General features: G+C 47.8%; 1 protein-coding gene and 1 long non-coding RNA gene across 2 annotated transcripts in view; one reads left to right on the top strand and one right to left on the bottom strand.

Moving 5' to 3' along the window:
- CARD11 (caspase recruitment domain family member 11) overlaps positions 1-20,858 on the top strand; it is a 93,801-nt gene extending 72,943 nt beyond the window's left edge. Inside the window, exons 16-23 of the mRNA XM_081840167.1 lie at positions 3,204-3,444; positions 7,124-7,220; positions 8,027-8,122; positions 9,198-9,330; positions 10,745-10,924; positions 13,036-13,160; positions 18,443-18,558; positions 19,208-20,858. Coding sequence (XP_081696293.1) covers positions 3,204-3,444; positions 7,124-7,220; positions 8,027-8,122; positions 9,198-9,330; positions 10,745-10,924; positions 13,036-13,160; positions 18,443-18,558; positions 19,208-19,412 — 1,193 coding nt within the window. The 3' untranslated portion in view covers positions 19,413-20,858. The remainder of the gene's footprint in view (positions 1-3,203; positions 3,445-7,123; positions 7,221-8,026; positions 8,123-9,197; positions 9,331-10,744; positions 10,925-13,035; positions 13,161-18,442; positions 18,559-19,207) is intronic.
- Positions 12,005-18,091, bottom strand: LOC309329385. Its single transcript, XR_014151109.1, has 3 exons — positions 16,056-18,091; positions 15,063-15,137; positions 12,005-13,057 (listed from the first exon to the last, which is right to left on the bottom strand). It is a non-coding gene; the product is annotated as an uncharacterized lncRNA (long non-coding RNA).
- Positions 20,859-22,694: the final 1,836 nt, after the last annotated feature.

Raw genomic sequence — 22,694 nt, 5'->3', positions numbered from 1 at the left:
GCTCAATGCAAACTTTCAGACAAGTGAGTATATTTATAGACAGCATACAGGGCCAGTACAATAGGCAGTCAAGGAAAAATCCCCAGCAACTGGGATGGTCTACAATTCTTTCATCCACCCCTGCCAGTTCCCTCAATTGACAGTAAATGCTGGCAAAGCGGGTGTGTTAATGGAGACAAATATATTTTATGTCTTTGCCCTGAGAGCAAGGATTTGTGGCTGAGGGTTTTGAGAAACCAAATTAGGAGTCTCTTTGTTCCCACGGTGCCAGTGAAAATCTAAATTTGGTTTTTGGAGAGCTCAAGGTTTTTGAAGGGTTTGCTTTGCCGGCTGCCTTTGGCCAAGCTGGTGATCGCTAAAACAACAGACAGGGCGACAGACCAGGCTTTGTGAGGGTGGCGTCCTCTCCAACTGTTCCGGGGCTCATTTCACCCCCCTCAATCCTTCCTTCGCTTTGCTCCCAATTGAGTCGAGCTTTGTTTTTCATTTTGTCTGAGATATAAATACATAGAATAGAGCGGTGCTATGACTTCCCTCGATCTGGGCATTATACTTCTGTTGATGCAGCCTAGAATAGCATGAGCTGTTTTTGCTGCTGCAGCACGTGATAGACTCATTGGTTAGAGCGTGGTGCAGATAACACACATGCAGAAGCATTCTGCGCACTTTCACATGTGCAGGAGCACTCTATTGCATCACACTCATACGCAGAAGCGGCACTCTACTTATGGACTTGTCGGGGTGCAAACGGCACCCCGGAACAAATCACGTCCATAAGTAGAGACACCACTGTAGTTACAGAACATAGTGTGAGTACATCCCTTATGGGGATTGAGCCCGTGTGCTGCTGGCTAAGAGCCAGCAGACAGCAAAATGCATTAAGAGAACAGCATCAAGAGAAGAAAATGCCATCAAGAGAAAGATGGCTGCGTGACTTGGCTCTTCTATGGAGTCAGCCAGGGCCACGCCCATCTCTCTGGTCACATGCAGGGGGAGGACGCTCCAGACCAGTGGAACAGGAAGTTATACTGGCTGGAGTAACATCCCCCTGCCTGTGTCCACTCTAGGGAAACAAGGAATGTTGTATTTGACTGCTCCAATGGATTACATCCCACATCCATGGGTCTTGAGCTCCTTGATGCTCATATGCAAAAGCACCTGAGTCTGGATTCTATGCTGTGACCCCACTGAGTCAACAATCATTTGGGCCGGGACTTCAATGGGTGGCTTATACGCACAGACACCACAATTTGTGTGATCACAACCATCCTCTTTTCTTCTTTTCCCCTTTTGACCCACTGCCATTTAAACAAGATATTTTGAAGAGTTACAGAAATACCACACAGCTGTCACCCAAAGAATCGGAACATCGCAGCAGTGGGCATATTGCAGAAAACGCTTTAAAATAGCTCGAAAATCAATTTTTTAAACTCCGCGGAAGATGTACTTGGCCTCTGCCAGTGCAGGGGGTCAGGGGAATTCAGAAAGTGGAATTTCTCCCCGGGAAAGTATCCTCCCTCTTTCTCTCCCCTCCCCTCCCAAACTCTCCCACTCCTCTCCTTTCATGTTTTCAAACATAAAAATGAATGTTAGACTTGGCAGGAGCAAAAAGCAAGAATCAGATTGTGCGAGGTGCCAATTAGAGTTAATTATGAAATGATTGAGCTGCACTTTACACCATGCACGTGCGCACAAAGAAGAAATCACAGCGCACTTTCAAAGATGTAAACCTTCCGTTTTGTTTTATTTTTTACTTCCACTGACAGCACTCACATGAATAGCTACCAGAAAACGGGGTCACGGTACCTGTTCTTTATGAGAGGTTCTCTTTATATAAATGCTGCCTGCCAGCTGGAAAGATTTCTCAGTGCCTTCTAGCTGCTAGGTTCAAAGTGGGCCGCCTAATGAACGAGCCCGGAGCTCATTTGTGGAGTGACTGTTTTGCATGCAGCAGGTCTCGGGTTCAGTTCCCTCATCTCCGGGCGTCAGGTGGCGGGGGGGTTAAGATATTTGTTTGCCTGAGACGCTAGAGAGCTGCTCCACTGTCAGGGACGAGCAGGATGCTTGCGAGTGCGCGCCGGGGGAAGCCGGGCTGGAGTCTGACTGGGAAGAAGGGGCCAGGGAGTGGTGAGGAACTGTGCCAGCCAGGAGGCAAGCAGAGGAAGATTCAGAGCTGGAGGGGGGCACAGGAGGGGTCAAAAAAGAAGAGGAGGAAGAGGCTGGTCAGGCAAATGAAGGGCCAGGGGCTTCCCCACCCTCTCAACCAGAGTAGCTCAGTTGGTTAGAACATGGCGCTGATAACGCCAGGGTTGCAGGTTTAATCTCTATGGGAATGTTGTGGATACTACGAGAGGATATATTGATTAAATATTACCCTTCCTCACGCACGCTCGTGAGTCAGTAGCAGAGTACATTCCCCAGTATATAGCAGGAAGCTAGGTGGTAGGTTCGTTTGAATCTCTTTACTTAAGCAATCCAATCTGGCTTTGTCCAGATTGGGTTATTCCTGGTAATTTCCCCTTCTTTAAAAATAATAAGACGTTTACTCACATTCAGTTCACAGTTGGTTCCTTGAAGGCAGGCTTAAGCTTGGAGTTACAGGACAGAGTTTGAGTTCATCCCATATGGGAATGAGCCCATGTGCTGCTGGCTGAGATTCTCGGGGGAGCCATTTTCTAATTTGCATATATATATATATAGTTTTTCAAATTACACTTTTACAATCACATATCCAACATACAACATAAAAACAAGATTCCAAGGAATCTCCTGGACTTCCCTCCTCCCCTTTGTGGGTCCTATTGTCAGTCATTTCCTCCTGCATCTTTTTTAATAATCCAAATCTTTTACATCTCCATTAAATCCAAAATTCACCGTTAAACTACAAGTGTTATTCTTCCGGTCATTTTTGCCGTTTCGGCATAATCCATCAACTTAATCTGCCATTCTTCTCTGGTCGGGACTTTATCATCTTTCCATCTCTGGGCCAATAAAATCCCAGCAGCCTTGGTCACAAACATAAATAGTCTTTACTGCTCCATTTTCTGATTCGCTTCAGGCGGCAAAATGCCTTGGGCCAGCCTTGCTTGCAAGCGAGACAGTCAGCATCAGGTGTAGCCGAGCCATTTGACTAGGCTGAACCCAACTGGCAACTCCCCGCTGGGCCCACATGGTCAGCTGAGCCCAGATCCTTCCTGCTGCAGGTTACCGGAAGCTGGTGTCCGAAATTGAGGAAGGCCTGGTCACTTCCGGAGACTCCTTCTACATCCGCCTCAACCTCAGCATCACCAGCCAGCTGGACTGCTGCTCCCTGTCTGTGAAATGTGACGAGATCCTGCACGTCCTGGACACCATGTATTATGGCAAGTGCGAGTGGCTTTGTGCCAGAGTTGACCCCTTCACAGACAAGGATTTAGAATCGGGGACCATCCCCAATTACAGCAGGTGAGCACAAATCCCAATTTTTGCACTCGGGGCCAGCTCTGGGTTTGAGGTAGGGATGTGGGCAAAGTGTCCTCTGGTGGGGGTCTGGTTGATCTGGGGCAGAGAAGAGGAGGGGCAGATAGATGACCCCAGGATCTTGTGGGCTGGAAAGGCGTCTGCCTGGACTGGGAGAGCCTGAGGAAAGGGATGCTGGAGAGGGTTCCCTCTCATAAGAAAATAAGAATAGGCTGCTGGATCAGGCCAAGGGCTCATCCAGCATCCTCTTCTCACCGTGGTCAACTAGATAGATGCCTGTGGGAAACCCACAAGTGTCAGGCTTCGGGGAATCAGCTTCCTCCCCCGTGGCAGTAGATAAGCAGAACAATGGAAAAGGAGTCATCTTACCAGTTAGAAACTTTAATAATCACGGCAAGAGAACAAAGAACACATCTCATAGTCATGGGGGTGCTCCCAATTAAGAATTCCATCCCCTTTGGTCCCTATCAATCTATGTCACTTCTGCGTCTCATAATCTGAGTTTGTACTCCCTGTGCTTTCTATTCTACCACTTTCTGAGCCCTTCTCGACTTTGGGGAGGGCAGTGGAAGAAGGGTGTCTAGAGACTGTGAATCTGTTAACCCTCTCCCTTCCAGTGTCTCTTCTCCTAGCTGTCCCCCATCCAGTATTTCCCAGCTTCTGCCTTCTGAACTATGTCCCTCTGTAAACCGCTGTTCCAAATCTATACTGTCCTCCTGCTCCTGGGAAGATTCAGGAGCAGGGGGAGGGGGAGGCTCCCACCATTCCTCCTCAGTGCAGCCCTCCTCAGCACGGCCCTGACACAAGCAGGATTCAAACACAATAACACTTCCCCTTCCTGTGGCTTCCAGCAACTGGCCGTGAAAGCAGAGCAGAGCTGTCATTCCCAGCAGCCACCAATCGCTCTCTCCTCCATTAAATCTGCCCAATCCTCTTTGAAAGCCATCCAGGCCGGTGACCATCACTGCCTCCTGTGGAAGTGAGTTCCATAGTTCAACTATGCACTGTGTGTTCTCTTCCCTCCACCCCTGTTTCATCCCTCCCTGCTGCACAAGCCATGGGCTCCCCTCCCATTCCTGGAGCTCTAGGGGCCCGGTTCCTCCTCAATCACTTTGTCCATTGCCCCACCAACTCCGCCTTGAGTTTTCAAAATCCACATCCAGTCCCACCAATCCAGGGGATGTTGTTGCCCTGCTATGTCTGTCCATGGTGACAACCCCTCTACCACCTGGCTTGCAGAGATGCCAACACAGACGGAGCAGATCCTGCCTTCCTGGAGAACTCTCAGGTGGCTTTGCCAGTCTAAGGACCAGAACTGCTTGCCACGCCAAGTTGTGCCAACCCCATTCGTTGCAAGGGTTGCAAGGGGCGTGTCGTTGCTGGATCAATATATTTGCTTGTGTAGCATCTGCTGGGCCTTTTAACTGCATTCTGGCTGTGTGAGCCAGTATGGTGTAGTGGTTAGGAGCAGTGGACTTGTAATCTGGTGAACTGGGTTCACTTCCCTGCTCCTCCACATGCAGCTGCTGGGAGACCTTGGGCTAGTCACACTCCTCTGAAGTCTCTCAGCCCCACTCACCTCACAAAGTGTTTGCTGTGGGGGAGGAAGGGAAAGAAGATTGTTAGCTACTTTGAGACTCCTTAGGGTGGTGATAAAGCGGGATATCAAATCCAAACAACTACTACTACTACTCATAGGCGCCGACTCCATGGGGCCTGAGGGGGCCCGAGCCCCCTCAAAAATTCGTTTGGGGGGCTCCGCCCCCCCCCAATAATTTAAGAAAATTATTAGTTATATTATGCTTTGTAAAATCACAAAATTATGTTGGTATTTTTTATTTTCCTTGTTTGACGATAGTTACCTTTTAAAATACATTCAGTAATGAGTTAAAACAAAGCCACTCCCGATCTAGAGAGGGGGTGGGGTTGCGGGCTCTCGGCCCATCAACAATCTCGCGGGGCTGGCGTCAGCCCCGCGAGAAGTGGGGATTCCCCCTAGCTCATTAATATTTGCCGCCCACGGCGGCAGCCAATCGGCTGCCGCAAAGGGCGGGCCCTCACAGGTTCACTTAAGGTCGGGGCAGCCCGGGGCTCGCCCTTTTCGTTCCCCCAGCAGCAGCGGTTTGGAGGTCTTGGGCCCCCCCAATATTTTTTATAAGTCGGTATGGGCCCCCGCCCCCCCAATATTTTTTATAAGTCGGCGCCCCTGCTACTACTGCTGCTACTCTTCTTCTTCTTCTTCTTTCTAAACAAGCATTCCCACAGAAGCTACAACTTTGAGTTCTGCACTGAGTGGTTGCTGGGACAGCCCCCGTCTGATGTTGATGGCCCCACCCTGTCTTACCTGTCGGTGCTCACTGCATGCCAAAGGGGGCTGGGAATGGGGCAATTTGATTTCCCACAATGCTCTGGAACACCCAACATGGTGTCACTCTGGGGCACTGGGAGAAGTGAAGTGAAGGGCTTGGGGCAAGTTCCAAAGCTGGTGGGTCATAGGAAGCCAGGTGCTGCTAAGAGGGCTGTCCGCACTAGAGCAAGTGGAAGCAACACAGTGAAAATGGCTTGGCTGCCCCGATGGTGCAGTGGGTTAAGGGAGCTGTTCTGTGCAGTAGCTGCTTCGAAGATTCCTGCAAAATTGCTTCCAGAGACAGCTATACATTGTCATGGTGATGCCCTGATTTAAGGGTGATTTTTATTATTGATTCCTTTGCCTCTGTGCGTGCACGCATTTAAAAAAAAAAATACCTCTGCTTTCATTGCCTGCTTTTTATCCTCGATTCTGGCTTTTATTTACTGTGTTTTATAGACATGGTGTTTTCGGTATTTGTATTTGCAATTGCGGTTTGCTTAATATATCTTCGAGCTCGTTTGAGTTTTGCAAAAGGCTTTGCCTGCGAGCAATAAAAATCTTCTGAGAGGCCGGAGTCGTAGATCGCATTGTTTTCTTGCACAAGGTCCATTGTGCAACCCGTGATCACTCAAGTCTCTGCTGCCAGTCAGAGTGGCCAATGGAATGGGACTTGGAATGAGACAACTCTGTGTGTTTGCATTTGAAAATGCCATAAACAAGGAGTTAGGGATGGGATAAACATTTGACCTGGTTCGCATTTTAATGCAAAACCTACCTAATTCATGCTTCCCAAAGCAATACACAAACAGATACTTAGTTACCCTTTAAAATTTATGCACTTCTCTAAATTTTACAATACGGTTATCCTGCCAGTTAATGAGTACAGTCTGTATATTATGTGAAAGTGAACACAAAAATATATCTATTAGTAAGAATTGACCATCCTGTTTCATTTTTGCCCTGTTTTGTCCATTCCTTCCACCTTTTCATGGATTTTTTGAAATAACGCATGAAAAGTTTGCATTTAGCTTGCATGTGTTATTTTATGCATGCATAATTTTCAATGCACCTTTTCGCAAAATTTGCATTCTGTGCACATTTTAACAGTAAAAGAATGTGTTTTCATGTGCACTTTCTGCTCGGCAAAACAGCATTGTGAAATCTGGGAAAGCACATAATTCCATCAGGAGTTGCTTTCCAACCTGCCAACGAGTTCCAGACTGTCAATTTGGGTAAGCCCACTGCAAAAAGCAGACCGGCCGAATCCCTCCTCAATCCCTCTATGTTAGTGACAATAATCTCAATGGTTTGCAGAGCGCAGCAGCTCCTCCTAGTGAAACTTCAGCGCCTGATGAATAGAGGTAACAAGGATGAGATTGACAGTTCGTACGGTACACTCCGAACCCCTCGGGTGAGTAGCCAATTCCACATCCACTTCAGCTTTAGAGTCTGAGCTGCCCTCTGCCACAGCCTCTTCCAGTTCACTAAACCCTGTTCCCTCTCCTTCTGCTGACACGTCCTCCTCACAATCTGCTCCTTCTCCTCCTGACTGCTCATCGTCACCCAACCACCAGTCCCCTGGCTCAGAGTCTTCTTCCTCTGGGGGTTCCCTAGAGGGGTTCCCCGGCTGCTGCCTCCCACCACTCCTGAACATCCAGCCAGTCAGCAGTTGCCATCCTCGAAATTCTTCAGATCAAGGGGATCTCATCATGATGACAGAAATTTTGAACCCTGGGAGGGAGGGAGGAGAAGACCACTCTAGAACAGGGCCTCCAATCTGCAGCGTTCAATTCAGAACGGTACTATCAGTGCTTTCCCCCCCCCCCTAAAAAATGTTTAGGGGTACTCTCATTTTCCTACTCATATTGAAATACTGCCCCTCAGTGAGGCCAAACGTAGATTCACAAAATGTTTAGGGGTATGCGTACCCCCGTGTCCCCCCATAAAAAAGCACTGGGTACTATGGTCAATGGTATCGAAAACTGATTCCTGGTCCTCAGCTATGCTGGCTTGGACTGATAGGGTTTGGAGTCCAGCAATACCCTGAGGGCCACAAGTTCCCCACACTTGACCTGCATTCCAGGGGGGGTTGGCCTAGATGAGCCTCAGGGTCCCTTCCCACTCTACAGTTCTACTATTCTAGGGCCTAGAACTGCCAACAAAGGTGCATCAAACAGGCTTGATGATTCTTTCTCCAATGTTTTTCTTTTCTACCAGAATACACTGCAGCCGGAAGAGATTATGCCGCCAAGTGACCCCAAAGCCAGCCCTCGCCTCTCTCGGGCCAGTTTCCTTTTGGGTCAAATCTTACAGGTAGAAAAGTAACTCTCCAAAAATCCCTTTTGTGCCTTTTGGCACAAAAACATATTTATGTTTTTAGCTGGCAAATGAAATAATAATAATAATAATAATAATAATAATAATAATAATAATAATAATAATTTTTAAAAAACAGGGCTGCCTTCAGATGTCTTTTAAAAGTAGGATAGTTGCTTATTTCCTTGACATCTGGTGGGAGGGCATTCTACAGGGCAGGCACCACCACCGAGAAGGCCCTCTGCCTGGTTCCCTGTAATCTCACTTCTCACAGGGAGGGAACCGCCAGAAGGCCCTCGGAGCTGGACCTCAGTGTCCGGGCTGAACAAGGGGGGTGGAGACGCTCCTTCAGGTATACAGGACCGAGGCCGTTTAGGGCTTTAAAGGTCAGCACCAACACTTTGAATTGTTCTCGGAAACGTACTGGGAGCCGATGCAGGTCTCTCGGGACCAGTGTTATGTGTCCCGGCGGCCACTCCCAGTCACCAGTCTAGCTGCCGCATTCTGGATTAATTGCAGTTTCCGGGTCAACTTCAAAGGTAGCCCCACGTAGAGGGCATTGCAGTAGTCCAAGCGGGAGATAACCATAGCATGCACCACTCTGGCGAGACAGTCCACAGGCAGGTAGGGTCTCAGCCTGTGTACCAGATGGAGCTGGTAGACAGCTGCCCTGGACACAGAATTGACCTGCACCTCCATGGACAGCTGTGAGTCCAAAATGACTCCCGGGCTGCGCACCTGGTCCTTTAGAGGCACAGTTGCCCTATTCAGGACCAAAGCCTGCCTTTTTCACCGCAGCTCCCTTGGCTTATGGCTCATTTTCTGCAAGTCCCGTTTCCCCATTGTTGCCTACCAGAGAAATTCATGAGGCTGAGTTATGGGTGGGGGGTACCTCTTTTTAAATGGGAACAGAGGGTACTGTGCTCCCAAACCAATGACTCTGTCATGACGATGCAAATGTTTCCACTCCGTGCTTCCATCCTGGTTGTTCGACAAGCAACAAGTGGCCTGCCTTGGTGTCAGGAACAGAAATGCCAACAACCCTTGACAAGGGCCTCTCCTCTGCTCTCAGTTTGTCAGCAGGTCGGAGAACAAATATAAGCGCATGAACAGCAACGAGCGAGTCCGCATCGTCACTTCGAAAGACACGCGGGTCAGGACAGAGGGGCACCCGGTGACAAAGGCCCTGCTGGACAGATTTGAAGGTACCAAGTTATGCAGCAGAGGGGCTGGCATTCAATGGTGTACCTGGGAGCTTGGCAGGAAGAGAACTCTAAGGAGAGCAAAGTTGGTTTGGAGTGGTCAGGACAATGGCAACCAGGAAATCCTTATTGCATCCCTGCTGGCTAGTGAACACAGTGTTGCACCCGCCCCAGTTTCCAGGGGATCCTGTGCTTACCCAGGGTTTGGTTTCCTAGGAATGATGGGTATTGGAGACTGTGGAGCCTTTAGGATATTTGGTTTTATTTGCACATGAATAAGAGGGATGTGGGTGGAGCTGTGGTCTAAACCACAGAGCCTAGGGCTTGCTGATCAGAAGGTTGCGTTTCAAATCCCCGCGACGGGGTGAGCTCCCGTTGCTCGGTCCCTGCTCCTGCCAACCTAGCAATTCAAAAGCATGTCAAAGTGCAAGTAGATAAATAGGTACCACTCCGGCGGGAAGGTAAATGGCGTTTCTGTGCACTACTCTGGTTCTCCAGAAGCGGTTTAGTCATGCTGGCCACATGACCAGGAAGCTGTACGCCGGCTCCCTCAGCCAATAAAGCGAGATGAGCGCCGCAACCCCAGAGTCGGCCACGACTGGACCTAATGGTCAGGGGTCCCTTTACCTTTACCTTTTACCACCTAAGTATAGGATAGCGCAGGGTTTCCTAAACTTGGGTTTCCAGCTGTTTTTGGAGTACAACTCCCATCATCCCTAGCTGGCAGGACCAGCGGTAGGGATGCTGGGAACTGTAATCCTAAAACAGCTGGACACCCAAGTTTGGGAAACCCTGGGATAGAGGGGCTCACAGCATCAACTCTCCAGAAAATCTTGCTCTCCTATTAGGATTCCAGCAAAGCCCAAACTTTGGGTCCAGCACAGAGCAGACATGTCTCTTTCTCTCCAGCTTCCAGCATACCAAGGCAGTGAAATCTAAAAGCACAGAAAACTACAGGGGCATTGGAGAAGTTTTATTATTGAACCCACATTCAAGATTTTCAGTAGCAAGGTGATAAGTGCTCTGTGGTGCACTTATCTGTGGTGCTGAAACTTAGGGGTCTGGCTTTGGTTTCATTAACTGCTTAGAAACTGTGCAGAATATAGGTAATAACCAACACACTTTAATGTAACAAACTGTAATTTGAGCAAGATTTTAATTTTTTGCACCATATTTAACAAGCCGGGACTGTGCAAATCCATTATTTGACCTCTTCTGACACCCTGTTGCACATCTTGCACATTACACACTTCTTTTCTAGCCAGACTGGTAGGTTCTGTTGCACCCGTCACCACCAAGCCTTTTGTCTGGTGGATGCATTTCTCTGTGTTCTGACACCACCCTTCCCACTCTAGGACTTTTCATAGTGGTCCCCTGAGTGCGTTTCTGGAGTTTAAATGCTCCCCTCTCTCCCCAGAATTTGACTCGGTGAGCGAGATCAACAAGAGCTTCAGCCTGATCCCGTACAGCTCGGTGAGACCCATCCATTGTGACCGTCGGCGCCCTGTCCTCTTCACACCCACAATGCTCTCCAAGACCTTCATCCAGAAGCTTCTCAACTCAGGAGGGGCACTGGAGTTCAATCTATGCAAGCCAGGTAATCTCACCAGGGAGAGCATCTGCTGGGTGTGATAAATGCCTACCTGTCAGGTGACAGAGGAAACAACCCCCACGGCAGGTTGCCAGGAATGGATAAGACAAGGAAAGTCCTTACCATCTGCTTTTTATTCAATATTTACAGAGAGGGGCTTGGAATGCAGACTCTTGGAATAATGACATTGTCCCGAGTGACTCTCCACTCCCTTTTTCTCCCACTTCCTCATTCGTCATCTCTTCTATGGGTGGCCCTTTGCTTCTGAGCCTTCTGCTCTACTACTTTCAAGGCTCTCCAGATTCTGGGAGAGGGGGGGTCTGGAAGGCTTTCTAAAGACACGGTGTCCATCAGCTGTTGCCCTCCTGGTGGTTCCTCTTCCTCCTCCTCTTCTCCTATTATTTTCCAGCTTTCCCCCTCATCTGCCTCTGAGCTGTGACCTCCCTCAAACCCCTGTTGTAATTCTGAACTGTCTTCTTCTCTGGAAGGGTCAGGCTGGGGAGGTGGTCTCCACCATTCCTCCTCTGCCCAGTGCCTTGCACTACCTAACCCAGGCATAGGCAAACTCCGCCCTCCAGATGTTTTGGGACTACAACTCCCATCATCCCTGATCACTGGTCCTGTTAGCTAGGGATGATGGGAGCTGTAGTTCCAAAACATCTGGAGGGCCAAGTTTCCCTATGCCTGACCTAACCTGTCAATACAGATCCACAACTTCCTTGCTTCAAACCAAACAAATACAACATATTCTTTAGGCCATACTGAACAGAGTAGGGATTTCTTTCCAAGTAAATGTGCATAGGATCATGCCCTAATCATGATTAAGGGACGCACACTGGCACCAGTGGCCTCGAATAAAGATTGGACAAATTCATGGCGGGCGGCCATTACAGCTAAAGAGGGTACCCCACTCTAAGAAGCAAGACACCTCTAGATCTGTTTTCACCCAACTGGTGCCCTCCAGAGTTTTGGGACCTCAACTCCATCAGCTCTATGGCTGTGCTGCCTGGAGCTGATGGGAGTTGTAGTCCGATACATAGATATCACACAGAAGCTGGGAATATATAGTAGAAGTCAGCCATTGTCTGAAAGCAGTCTTTGTATAATTCCCAGAAGAATTTATTTGGCTGCTGCTGAGTTCTGGATTAGATTCACCTCCTAGGTATGCTCCAACAAGCAACACGATCCTTGGGTTGTCAGACCCTTTCCATGCATATCCATTTGTTATATCTGTTGCAGATATTGCACACATTGTCAAAATACGGCCTTTCAAAGGTGTCTGACACTGCAAGGTGGGCTGGCAATCACACAAGCGCCAGCTATTCTCCTGTCCTGGCAGTCCCTGTGCATTTTCTTGAAACAGATCATGCTCAGGTTCAGCAGATTTAACTAGCTGGTGGATAAACACACAGCCAACTATGTCCTCTGCCAGCTAAAGCCCTGGAGTTGTAAATCTGAGGATAATAACAAGAGCAAATCATTATCCTGTACCTTTTATATGCTGTGTCCTATTCATCTCAGTACTTTAGGGTTTCTCAAGCATTGACTGTGGCTCAGTTTGGATTAAAGTCAAGTTTCAGACATAGGAATGAGGCAAGTTGGATGTCCAAAGCCTCCATCTCATCATAAGGGCTTGTGTGGTGCACCAGATGAAATGGTGGTCTTAGATGTGGGGATCTTTGATCTACATCCCCCCGACTCAGCTGTGAAGTCAACTGATGACTTTTAAAAGCCACTCAACCTAACCTACCTGAAAGGGTTTTTAAGAAGCTGAATTTACTATGAATGGCCTCCTCTTGTGGGGAAACAAACCACAATTCCTGTCCTTGTTATCATTCTCTTCTCTTTCCTACTAAAACAAGTTCTGAAAAAGTGTGGCAAGGGTCTGCCCCTTCTGAGTATTCCCTCCAGTTTATCAAGGAGTAGGGGAAGTGTTTTGAGGTCTTACGAAAGCAAAACGCTCTTTATTTGCCAAGGTGGCATCTGAAAGTGACCTGGTTTTGGTGATGTCTGTCCATTAGCCACCATTGTTTGATGATGGCGCGGATCCTCCAAACCGTGATTGGAGATCTTTCTTCCTTACTACAAAGCTTGTCTTCGTCTGCCTTCTTTTCCAGATATCATAACAAAAGAAGAATTCTGTAGGAGGCAAAAGACAGAAACAATCATCTATTCCCGCGAGAAGAATCCTCACACCCATGAATGCATTTTTACTGCAAATATTGAAGCGGTCGCTGCCAAGGTAATTGGGGTAGTCCTGGGTCACCCTTCCCCAATGTACTTTGGCCTGACCCTGGAGCGAGGAACCCTTTTTTTTTAATGCCAAGGTCCACGTCCCTTGGGGGGGGGCATCCTGTGAAATTGAATGTTGCAAGATTCAACTGAGATTTTAAAAAGTATTTTTCCATGCAGCACAGAGTTAAACTTTGGAACTCCCTGCCACCAACTTGGGTGGCATTAAAAGAGGATTGGACAAATTCATGGAGGAGAGGGCTGTCAATGGCTACTAACCCTGTTGGCTCAAGGCGGACTTGGTGGGGCGATGGACAAAGTGATTGAGCTGGAACTGGGTCCCCAGAGCTCCAGGAATGGAAGGGGGAGCCCATGGCTTGTGCAGCAGGGACGGGTGGAGGGATGAAACATGGGTGGAGGGAAGGGAACATGCAGTGCATAGTCGAACTATGGAACTCACTTCCACAGGAGGCAGTGATGGTCACCAGTCTGGATGGCTTTCAAAGAGGATTGGGCAGATGAATGGAAGAGAGAGCAATTGATGGCTGCTAGGAATGATGGCTCTGCTCTGCTTCCATAGTCAGAGGCAGTGATGTTTCTGAATACCAGTTGCTGGAAACCATGGGAAGGGAGAGTGTTGCTCTTATGTTCGGGTCCTGCTTGTGTGTTTCCCATAATGGGCAAATGGGCATCTGGTTGGCCCCTGTGAGAACAAGATGCTGGGCTGATCTCGCAGGCTCTTCTTTTGTTCTCCCCAGCTGTTTTTTAACTCCCATTAGCATCAGCATAGGAGTTACCATCCAAAACAGCTGGAGGGACCCTACACCGGAGAAGGCAGGCCTACGTTGTTGGGCAATGCAGAGCATATGCCTTTTCTGTAATGCTGAAGGTCTTGTGGTGGGCTCTCCCAAACCGTGAGCCATTCCCAGCGCAGTGCTATTGGGTTCTGTTTCATTTGGGAAAGGAAGGACAGGAGCACTTAAGGTATCTTTGTAAGGGTGTGTGTGTGTGTGTGTGTGTGTGTGTGTGTGTGTGTGTGTGTGTGTTTAGCACAGAATACAAGCAATCCTGCAAAGCAGGAGAACGTTGAGTAGCTTCTCTCTCCAAGCAGCCTCACCCTCCTCCCCAATTTCACCCATCTCTGGTTACAAATGTGCAGGTCTTTATCACATACACAGCCCAACAAGACAGTGACAAAAATCCACCAACAGCAATGCAAATCAATATGGCTGACCTAATCCAAAACACCCACCCACCCCACTCACACATGGAAACAAAGACCACCACAGCCAACCACAAATGAATAACCACACCCTAAGCCAACCCCAACCTCTCTCACCACCAAAGGAACACAAGCGAACAGCAAAGAACCTGCACAAGCAACGCTGACACAAAACCCCACATATAGTAAGTAAAATAGAAACATCGCCACCCGACCCCACCCCCACCCATCTTTCCCTCCTCCACCTCTATCCCACTATTCTTCCTAATGTCTCAACAAATGAAACCAATTTGTAAAAAAAAAAAATGTTACATGGGGAAAAAATACGAGAGAGAGACATTGCACATGCCTTTGTAAATCGAGAAAATCTTTAATAAAAATACATTAGAAAAAGAGAAAGAAATGTGCAGGGGCCCCAGTCTCTCTGCGTTTTCTGAATCTGCCAAACGCCTTTTGCACATACACACACATTTTCCACCCTCCCACCAACTAGAGGTTTTCACCTTTCCCAAACTCTCTAATAGAAGGGTCACCAACTTGTGAGCACATGGAGCATGGCAGTGAGCACATGGAGCTGTGAGCACATGGCCTGTGAGCACATGGAGCATGGCAGGGGCGCTACCCACTCTGATCCCGTCTCACTCCCCCAGATCACCCCTGCCCAAGAAGAAAGTGCGTGCGCACACTCACAGTTCATTTTCCCAAGGGATCTGTGCATAAGCCAGGTCCAATAGAATTCATCTGAGCACTGGGAAGAATACAGAGCTGAAAGAGGAAGGGGGAACTTCCTCCTTTACACTGTATGCCAGGGGTAGGCAACCTAAGGCCCGCGGGCCAGATCTGGCCCAATCACTTTCTGAATCCAGCCCACGGATTCAGCATGTTTTTACACAAGTAGAATGTGTCCTTTTATTTAAAGTGCATCTCTGGGTTATTTGTAGGACATAGGAATTGGTTCATTTCCCCCCCAAAATATAATCTGGCCCACCACATGGTCTCAGGGACAAGGGACCAGCCCACGGCAGAAAAAGGTTGCTGACCCCTGCTATATGCTTTTCAAGGAGGGGAGAGAGTAACCACATCATAACCAAGGAGGGGGACTCAGAGACATTGGGGGCACCAGCGGAAGACCTCAAGGGCACCATGGTGCCCACGGGCACCACATTGGTGAGCCCCCACTGTAATAGGTGTCCCAAGAGAGGGAGAGGGAGAGATAACAGAGGAGCTGTCCAACAGAGAGTAGAGGTGTTGCTTCAGCACTGCTTAGACTTCAAGGGAGCTGCTTATAATAGTTGGTAATGCTGTCTCACCCCTTCCTGGCCTGTCCTCGGGGCCGCGATCCAGAGAACTTGAGGAATCAGGCACCTCCCTTGTGTGTAGGGCTCCGGAGACTTGTCCTCACGCTGCCGGAGGAACATTGTGCCTGCCTACTCTGAGTTTTCATTTGGACACCCCAACACCTCTGCCCCAGGAGGCAACCCTGGTTTACTGGGAGAGAGTCACAAGCAGGGGGAGGAGCCCAGTTAGGGGGTCATGTTTCCTCCAAGCCTTACTCCATCCTCCCTCTGAGGAAGCTGGGTGGAATGGCTACTGAGAATTTTAGGCATATATTTTTCCAGGGCAATACTGGGCATGCTTAGCGGGACTGCTCCCCAACTGGGGTGGGAGTGGAAGAACGCTTACCAGCTGTCACTTTCGTATAAAAGTCAGCTGTCATCGTTTTCTCCCTCAGTTTCAGCTGCTGAACAGGTTGTAACTATTCTCCAGAGACAAAGAAGAGCATCAGGTTTAAAAAAACAAAAACCCAAAAAATAAATAAAAGAGGAATAATTACTGAAAATATGCATGACAGCAGACATTGCCATATGACTAAATAAACCACATGCAGTGCTAATTACAAATCAGGATAAACTCTTAGACCATGAAACAATTTATCAGGCCCTGTGCTCTCTCGCTCCCTTCCCAACCACCTCAAACTCCCACAGAATTTTGGGCACTGTCTCTTTTCAGAATCTCACAGACTAGATAACCCTATTCTTGTTTAAAACTGTTTTTCATATTTTATTTTTTAATTGCCGTAACCCACCTTAAAGTGAAGGGCAGGTAAGAAATAATAATAATAATAATAATAATAATAATAATAATAATAATAATAATAATAATAATAGAAGAATTGGGGCCTGCAACAGAATGTTGCAGCATGGCACTCCTGTGCAACGTTCCAGCCAGTTAGCCACACCACCTTCCAGAATACTCCATTCCACTCCCACCCCAGTTGGGGAGCATGCTCACTAAGCATGCCCAGTTCCTGTTGGATCCTCCCCCTTAGGGGAAGAATGTTGTACTTCTGCCAATCTTGAGTTTCCTCCAAACCTGCTGCTTCTCTCTTCTTTTGCCTTGGTGGTGCCCTTTTGTCCACATAAATACATGCTCATAGTTCACTATTTGCAGATACATATACTAGACTAGAAGCTTCACCCCACCGCATTAACCTCCTAGTGCTTAATATTCTATTGTATGAAGGTACTTGACACAAAACTCGGACATTGTTCCCTGTCAGTTTCCCCCGTCCCTGCTTTACCCAACCTTCTGCAGCTGTTTTAAACCACCACTTTCCGCCAGTCGGTCTCCCTCCCCTCCCACACCCATGCCATCACCAATGGTGTTGTGCAACCTGCCTTCTCTTTTGCTCTTCTACCTCACCCTGATGTTGCTCTAGAAATCTTCCAGTGGGGTTTGCGCTCTGACTTCTTGCACATCTAGGACTGTGATGCATCAATACAAATCTTTCAATGGAGGCTGTGTGATGACAGCCTTACGTTTTTATGTATATAAGAAGATACATAGAATGGTGTGGGATCCTTCTCTTATTCTCCTTTCTGTCACTCTTCCTAGTTTGATAATGTACTTTTCTTCACAATTAATCTTTTCTCTTTCCATTCTTTGTCTTTCCCCCCCATTATCAGCTCTCCCTTCTCTCTTTCACTCTTCCTCCACTTTTTTTTTCAGTCCTTTGTTTCGTGATCCGCCTTGACACAGCCAAGCACCCTTCAGTTCTCAAATTCACTTTTAGGTTTCATTCACTGGGTTCATGCACCAATATGGAAAGGATGGGAACCTGTTAAAGAGAGAGAGGGCTACACACAAACAAACACACACACACACACACACACACACACACACGGAGGGTCTGAGCTGCAGAAAGAGACAATGATGTGTAGAACAAAGATTATAATGTCAAACCCAAACAGATGGCATGAAATGCCGGATGCTTGTTACGCAGCAGGGAACAAACAGCCAGACGAGAGTAGTGGAGGGTTTTTCTCTTTCTTTTGAGAAGTAATTACAGAACATGTTGCAACTGAGCAAACAAAGTTCAATTATGTCGGTACGTTTGGTACATGCTACCTTCATTTTGACATAATCCCCGCCTTCAGATCAGTTAATTCTCTTTTGGAAAGGGGGCCTTTGCAGCAAGTTATCCCGTGGTGAGAGAAAGGATGGGTTTTGTCGATGGACTGCCAAAATCTTTAGTGGTGCAGCATCATCCAAGTTACATGGTGCTTTATGGAGGGTTGGGGCCAGGGGTTGGGGTGAGCCACAGAACTGGCACCAGCCATAGATTGAGAACTTCAGAACAGCCTGCTAGATCAGTCCAGTGGTCCATCTCGTTCTCGGAGTGGCTGAACAGTCAGCTATTGTGAGAAACCAACACACAGGATTTGTGGTTTCCTGGGTCCCCACAATGGCCTTGTAGTAAAGTTGAGTTTGGCAAGATGTGGCTGCGTGAGGGTGGTGGGGGTACCAGGCCTAAGGAGACGCAAAGGAAGATGGGCAGAGTCATTTAAGAGAGCAGAGCTGGAAGAGTGAACGTTGTAGGCAGAAATATCCGGGCTAAAGGACAAGAGGGGCAAGTCCTTGGACAACTGCAAAGGGAAGGTTGACGCACAAAGCCATTTGATCAGAAGGACGATCAGTGGGACATGATTGGCCTGACCAGTTGGAGATTGTGTGCTTACAAGCCCCAAGATGTGCATATCAAAGTCTTTTTCCTGACTTCCTGTTTACAGAACAAACATTGCCTGCTTGAAGCTGGGATCGGCTGCACAAAGGATTTAATCAAAGCCAGGATATATCCTATTGTTCTCTTTATTAAAGTCTCGGAAAAAAATATCAAGAAGTTCAGGTATGGCGCAATTCAATACCACATTCACAACACACATGGCTCCACTTTCACGCCACCTGTTTAAAGCAATATCCTATCACTTGAAACTGTCGTGGGTTCCCCCAGAGGCTTCTGGGAGCACTTTGATAAAGGCGCCGAGAGCTGTTTGGATAACCCACAAGTTCCCTCCCAGAGCTACAAGTCTCAGAGTGGTTTAACAGTCAATCCTTCTTCACAGAGAACTCTGGGAAGTGTGCCCAAAACTGAGTGTAAAAAAAAAAAAATGCATGATACAAACCGCATTGCATTCAGGGAAGTTGGATTGCAGAATTGTGTCATGCAAAATTCACATGAAAGTACTGGCGAATTTTCATGAGGATTTCTTTTTTTAATTGAAACTGTGGGGAACAGAACTTAAACTTGGAAAAATGAGAAGCTAAAAGGAACCAAAACTGACATATTTTCCCACTCTTAAGTGTCATACAGGTGCATTCATGAAAGAATCAGGCCTATACGCATCCTAGTACTTTGCTTTTTTTGTGGGGGAGGGGGTTGGCTCAGGAGTGCGAAAATAAGTTGGGGGATTTGTTCGAATGGAAGGAAAAAGAGGCTGTGTGTGCATAGATACGTATTAAATGGATATCCCCTTTGGTTTCCTTGCATGAAACAGGAAGCTGCTCCCAAACCCATTGGTGGAGGACGAATTATTACGGACATGCCGCCAGAATGAAAAAGAACTGGAGGGTTTGCCGTGCCTTTACTCCTCTTTGGAGGCTGATGCCTGGAGCAGCATTGAGGACCTCCTGCGGATCATCAAGGAGAAGGTTTGGGAAGAACAGCAGAAGACCATCTGGATCGACGAGGATCAGTTGTGAAGCCCAACAGGGGGTGCGGACAACGAGGAACTAGCTGGTCGTTTCAAAGAGCTGTGCTGGAGACTCTGAGATACCTCTGATGTAGAGCCCTGGTTCCATCCATAGCAGTGGCAGGGACTCTCGACAACTGGCAGAAGGTGGAGCATGAGAGAGGAATCAAAGGCTCTGAGCGCACAGCAACGGGCATCCCAGATGCCTCTTTAGGATTTCGACCAGGATTGTGTCACTCAGAGGAGTTGACACTTGCCTCTTCCAGAACAGCCGTGAGTGAAGGATGGAGATCTCAAAGAGAAGCTCAAAGCTTCTTGCTGCAGTTCTCAACATGGGAGACACACTAAGAGGGCTTCCGCAGTTGCTGGGAAGAACTGGCCGCACCCTGCGCCACCTCCCTGCACTGACATAGTCTCTTTGGAGAGACCCCACATGCCGACCACGAATGAATGTATTCCACAGAAGAGGTTTCAGGCTGCTCAGCGCTTCTATTTCACTACAAAATGCATAACCAGTTTCATGCCAGGTTGCCACAACTTCCACCAAAGAACTTAAAATTCTTAGATCCCTAACTTCCTACGCCTTCCCTCCTGCTCCCCATGGCATCACAACGTCCAGAGTTTGCCCAGGTTTGGGAAAGGCTGTTTTGTGCTACTGCGTGGAATACAGTGGTACCTCAGGTTACAGATGCTTCAGGTTACAGACTCCGCTAACCCAGAAATAGTACCTCTGGTTAAAAACTTTGCTTCAGGATGAGAACAGAAATTGTGCGGCGGCAGCGGGAGGCCCCCTTAGCTAAAGTGGTACCTCAGGTTAAAAACAGTTTCGGGTTAAGAACGGACGTCCAGAACGAATTAAGTTCTTAACCCGAGGTACCACTGTACTCTGCATTTTTCAGTTTCCAGATAGAAGAGTCATCAATCTTGGAAAAGCAGAAATATTTCATATACTTCATCTCTGCAAACATTCACATTTTTCCCCCCAACCCTGTTCTGCATCATGGCTCCCCACAGCAGGGGCTATTGCAGCTTTGGCAGAGTTTTCCCGCCCACCCCCCAGCTCCGACGATGACTGCCGCCTCCTCTATAGATTAATAATATGTGTGATGCCACCCAGTGAGCATTCCACCCCCGTGATCCCACCCAGTGAGGGATCACGAAGTCCAAGATGGCTACATCTCGGCATAGCCAATCAGCTGCGACTGTGTGATGACATCGCCAAGGTCCACAGAGAGCAGGGCAACGCAAATGAATAGATGGGTGTATCCCCAAGGAGCGTCGCAAGCTTGCTGCAAAGGGGAAGGCCTTTCTCAGCACTGCCAAAAACGTTGACGTGAATTAGCCGGAGCTCTCCTGTTTAAACCAGCTGAAGTCCATAGTGCAGATATGCCAGGCACAGGCAGACTCGGCCCTCCAGGTGTTTTGGGACTACAACTCCCATCATCCCTGACCACTGGTCCTGGCGTGCCCCAAGGAATTCTGGGAGCTGTAATTCGTGAAGGATGCTGAGAGTTGATGGGAGATCGCCTATTCCCCTAAAAGAACTACATTTCTCAGAGCAGTGTAACAGGAAAGTCTGGGAATTGTGGTTCCGGGAGGAGAAGAGGGGTCTCCTACTAACTCTCAGCACCCGTAGCAAATGACAGCTCCCAGGATTCTTTGGTGGGAGCCATGAATGCTTAAAGTGATATCACAGTGCTTTGGCCTTAGAAACCTTGGCTGTCTGTAGTATAAACAGAACGGTCCGCCAGGCCCTCCAGCCATGTGCTTCTATGTGCCTGTGCACCTCAATGGGCTAAAATAAATTAAGGTTGCACAGCTGCGCCTGGCAGATTGTGCCCTCCGCGTTCAGTCACCGTGCACTCTCCCCGTCCAGTCCTTTGAAGAATACAGATTGCCACGGGCTTTGGAGCTGGCAGCTAGAACAATTCCCCCACTTTAAAAAATCTTAAATTAAGCAGTGAGTTTTTCCACATGCCCATAGCAAGCTGCCTTGTCACTTGACATATTTTCTTCTATATAAACATTTATGAGCACATAAAAATAACAGGCTCTTTCGTTCTTTCTGTCTCTGTCTCTCTCTTTTAATAAATTGCACCATTGGAAATGCTGCAGTTTTTAGTCCTTTCGCTGATTGCAACAGGCTGTGAGCTGAGAGGGAAGGATGCAAGGAACTCCAAAATAACTCAAATGTGGTTTTGGTAAAGTTGGTACCTGCACTGAAGAGGAAGGAAACCTCGAAGGTTATTTATAAATGTATAACTCGTTAGAGCATAGTGCTGGTTAGAGCGTGATAATGCCAAGGTTGCAGGTTTGAGCCCCGTATGGGACAGCTGCGTATTCCTTCATTGCAAGAGGTTGGACTAGATCAGTGTTTCCCAACCTTGGGTCTCCAGCTGCTGTTGGACTACAATTCCCATCATCCCTGACCATTGGTCTTGCTAGCAAGAGATGATGGGAGTTGTAGTCCAAAAACAGCTGGAGACCCAAGGTTGGGAAACACTGGAGTAGATGATCCTCAAGGTGTTTCGCTGCTCACGCATGAACAGACACTCAAAATGATGTCACACGAAAGCGCAGAAACGGCAAATCATGACCCACAGACAAGGGGTTGCGTTCTGCTCATGTTGCGAATGGGGTTGGATCCTGTTCACAACCAGAGGTACCACTGTAGATAGATAGATAGATGATAGGTAGATAGATGATAGATAGATGATAGATAGATAGATATAGATAGATAGATGAGAGAGAGAGAGAGAGAGAGAGAGAGAGAGAGAGATGATAGATAGATAGATAGATAGATGATAGATAGATAGATGATAGATAGATAGATAGATAGATAGATAGATAGATAGATAGATAGAGATAGATGATAGATAGATAGATAGAGGATAGATAGATAGATAGATAGATAGATAGATAGATAGATAGATAGATAGATATGGTCACAAGGTCATCAGTTTGAATCTACACAATGGGGTGAGCTCCCGTTGCTCTGTCCCAGCTCAGTGTTAATAGATAAATAGGTACTGCTGTGGCGGGAAGGTAAACGGCATTTCCGTGCGCTCTGGTTTCCGTCATGGTGTCCCGTTGTGCCAGAAGCGATTTAGTCATGCTGGCCCCATGACCCGGAAAGCTGTCTGTGGACAAACGCCGGCTCCCTTGGCCTGAAAGCGAGATGAGTGCTGCAATCCCATAGTCACCTTTGACTGGACTTTACTGTCCAGGGGTCCTTTACCTTTACACACACACACACACACACACACACACACACACACACACACACACAAAA

Source organism: Podarcis erhardii, assembly GCF_964252035.2.
Source record: "Podarcis erhardii genome assembly, chromosome: 14".
NCBI lineage: Eukaryota > Metazoa > Chordata > Lepidosauria > Squamata > Lacertidae > Podarcis > Podarcis erhardii.
Note: the sequence above shows the minus strand (reverse complement) of the source record. Positions and strands in the feature narration are given on the sequence as shown.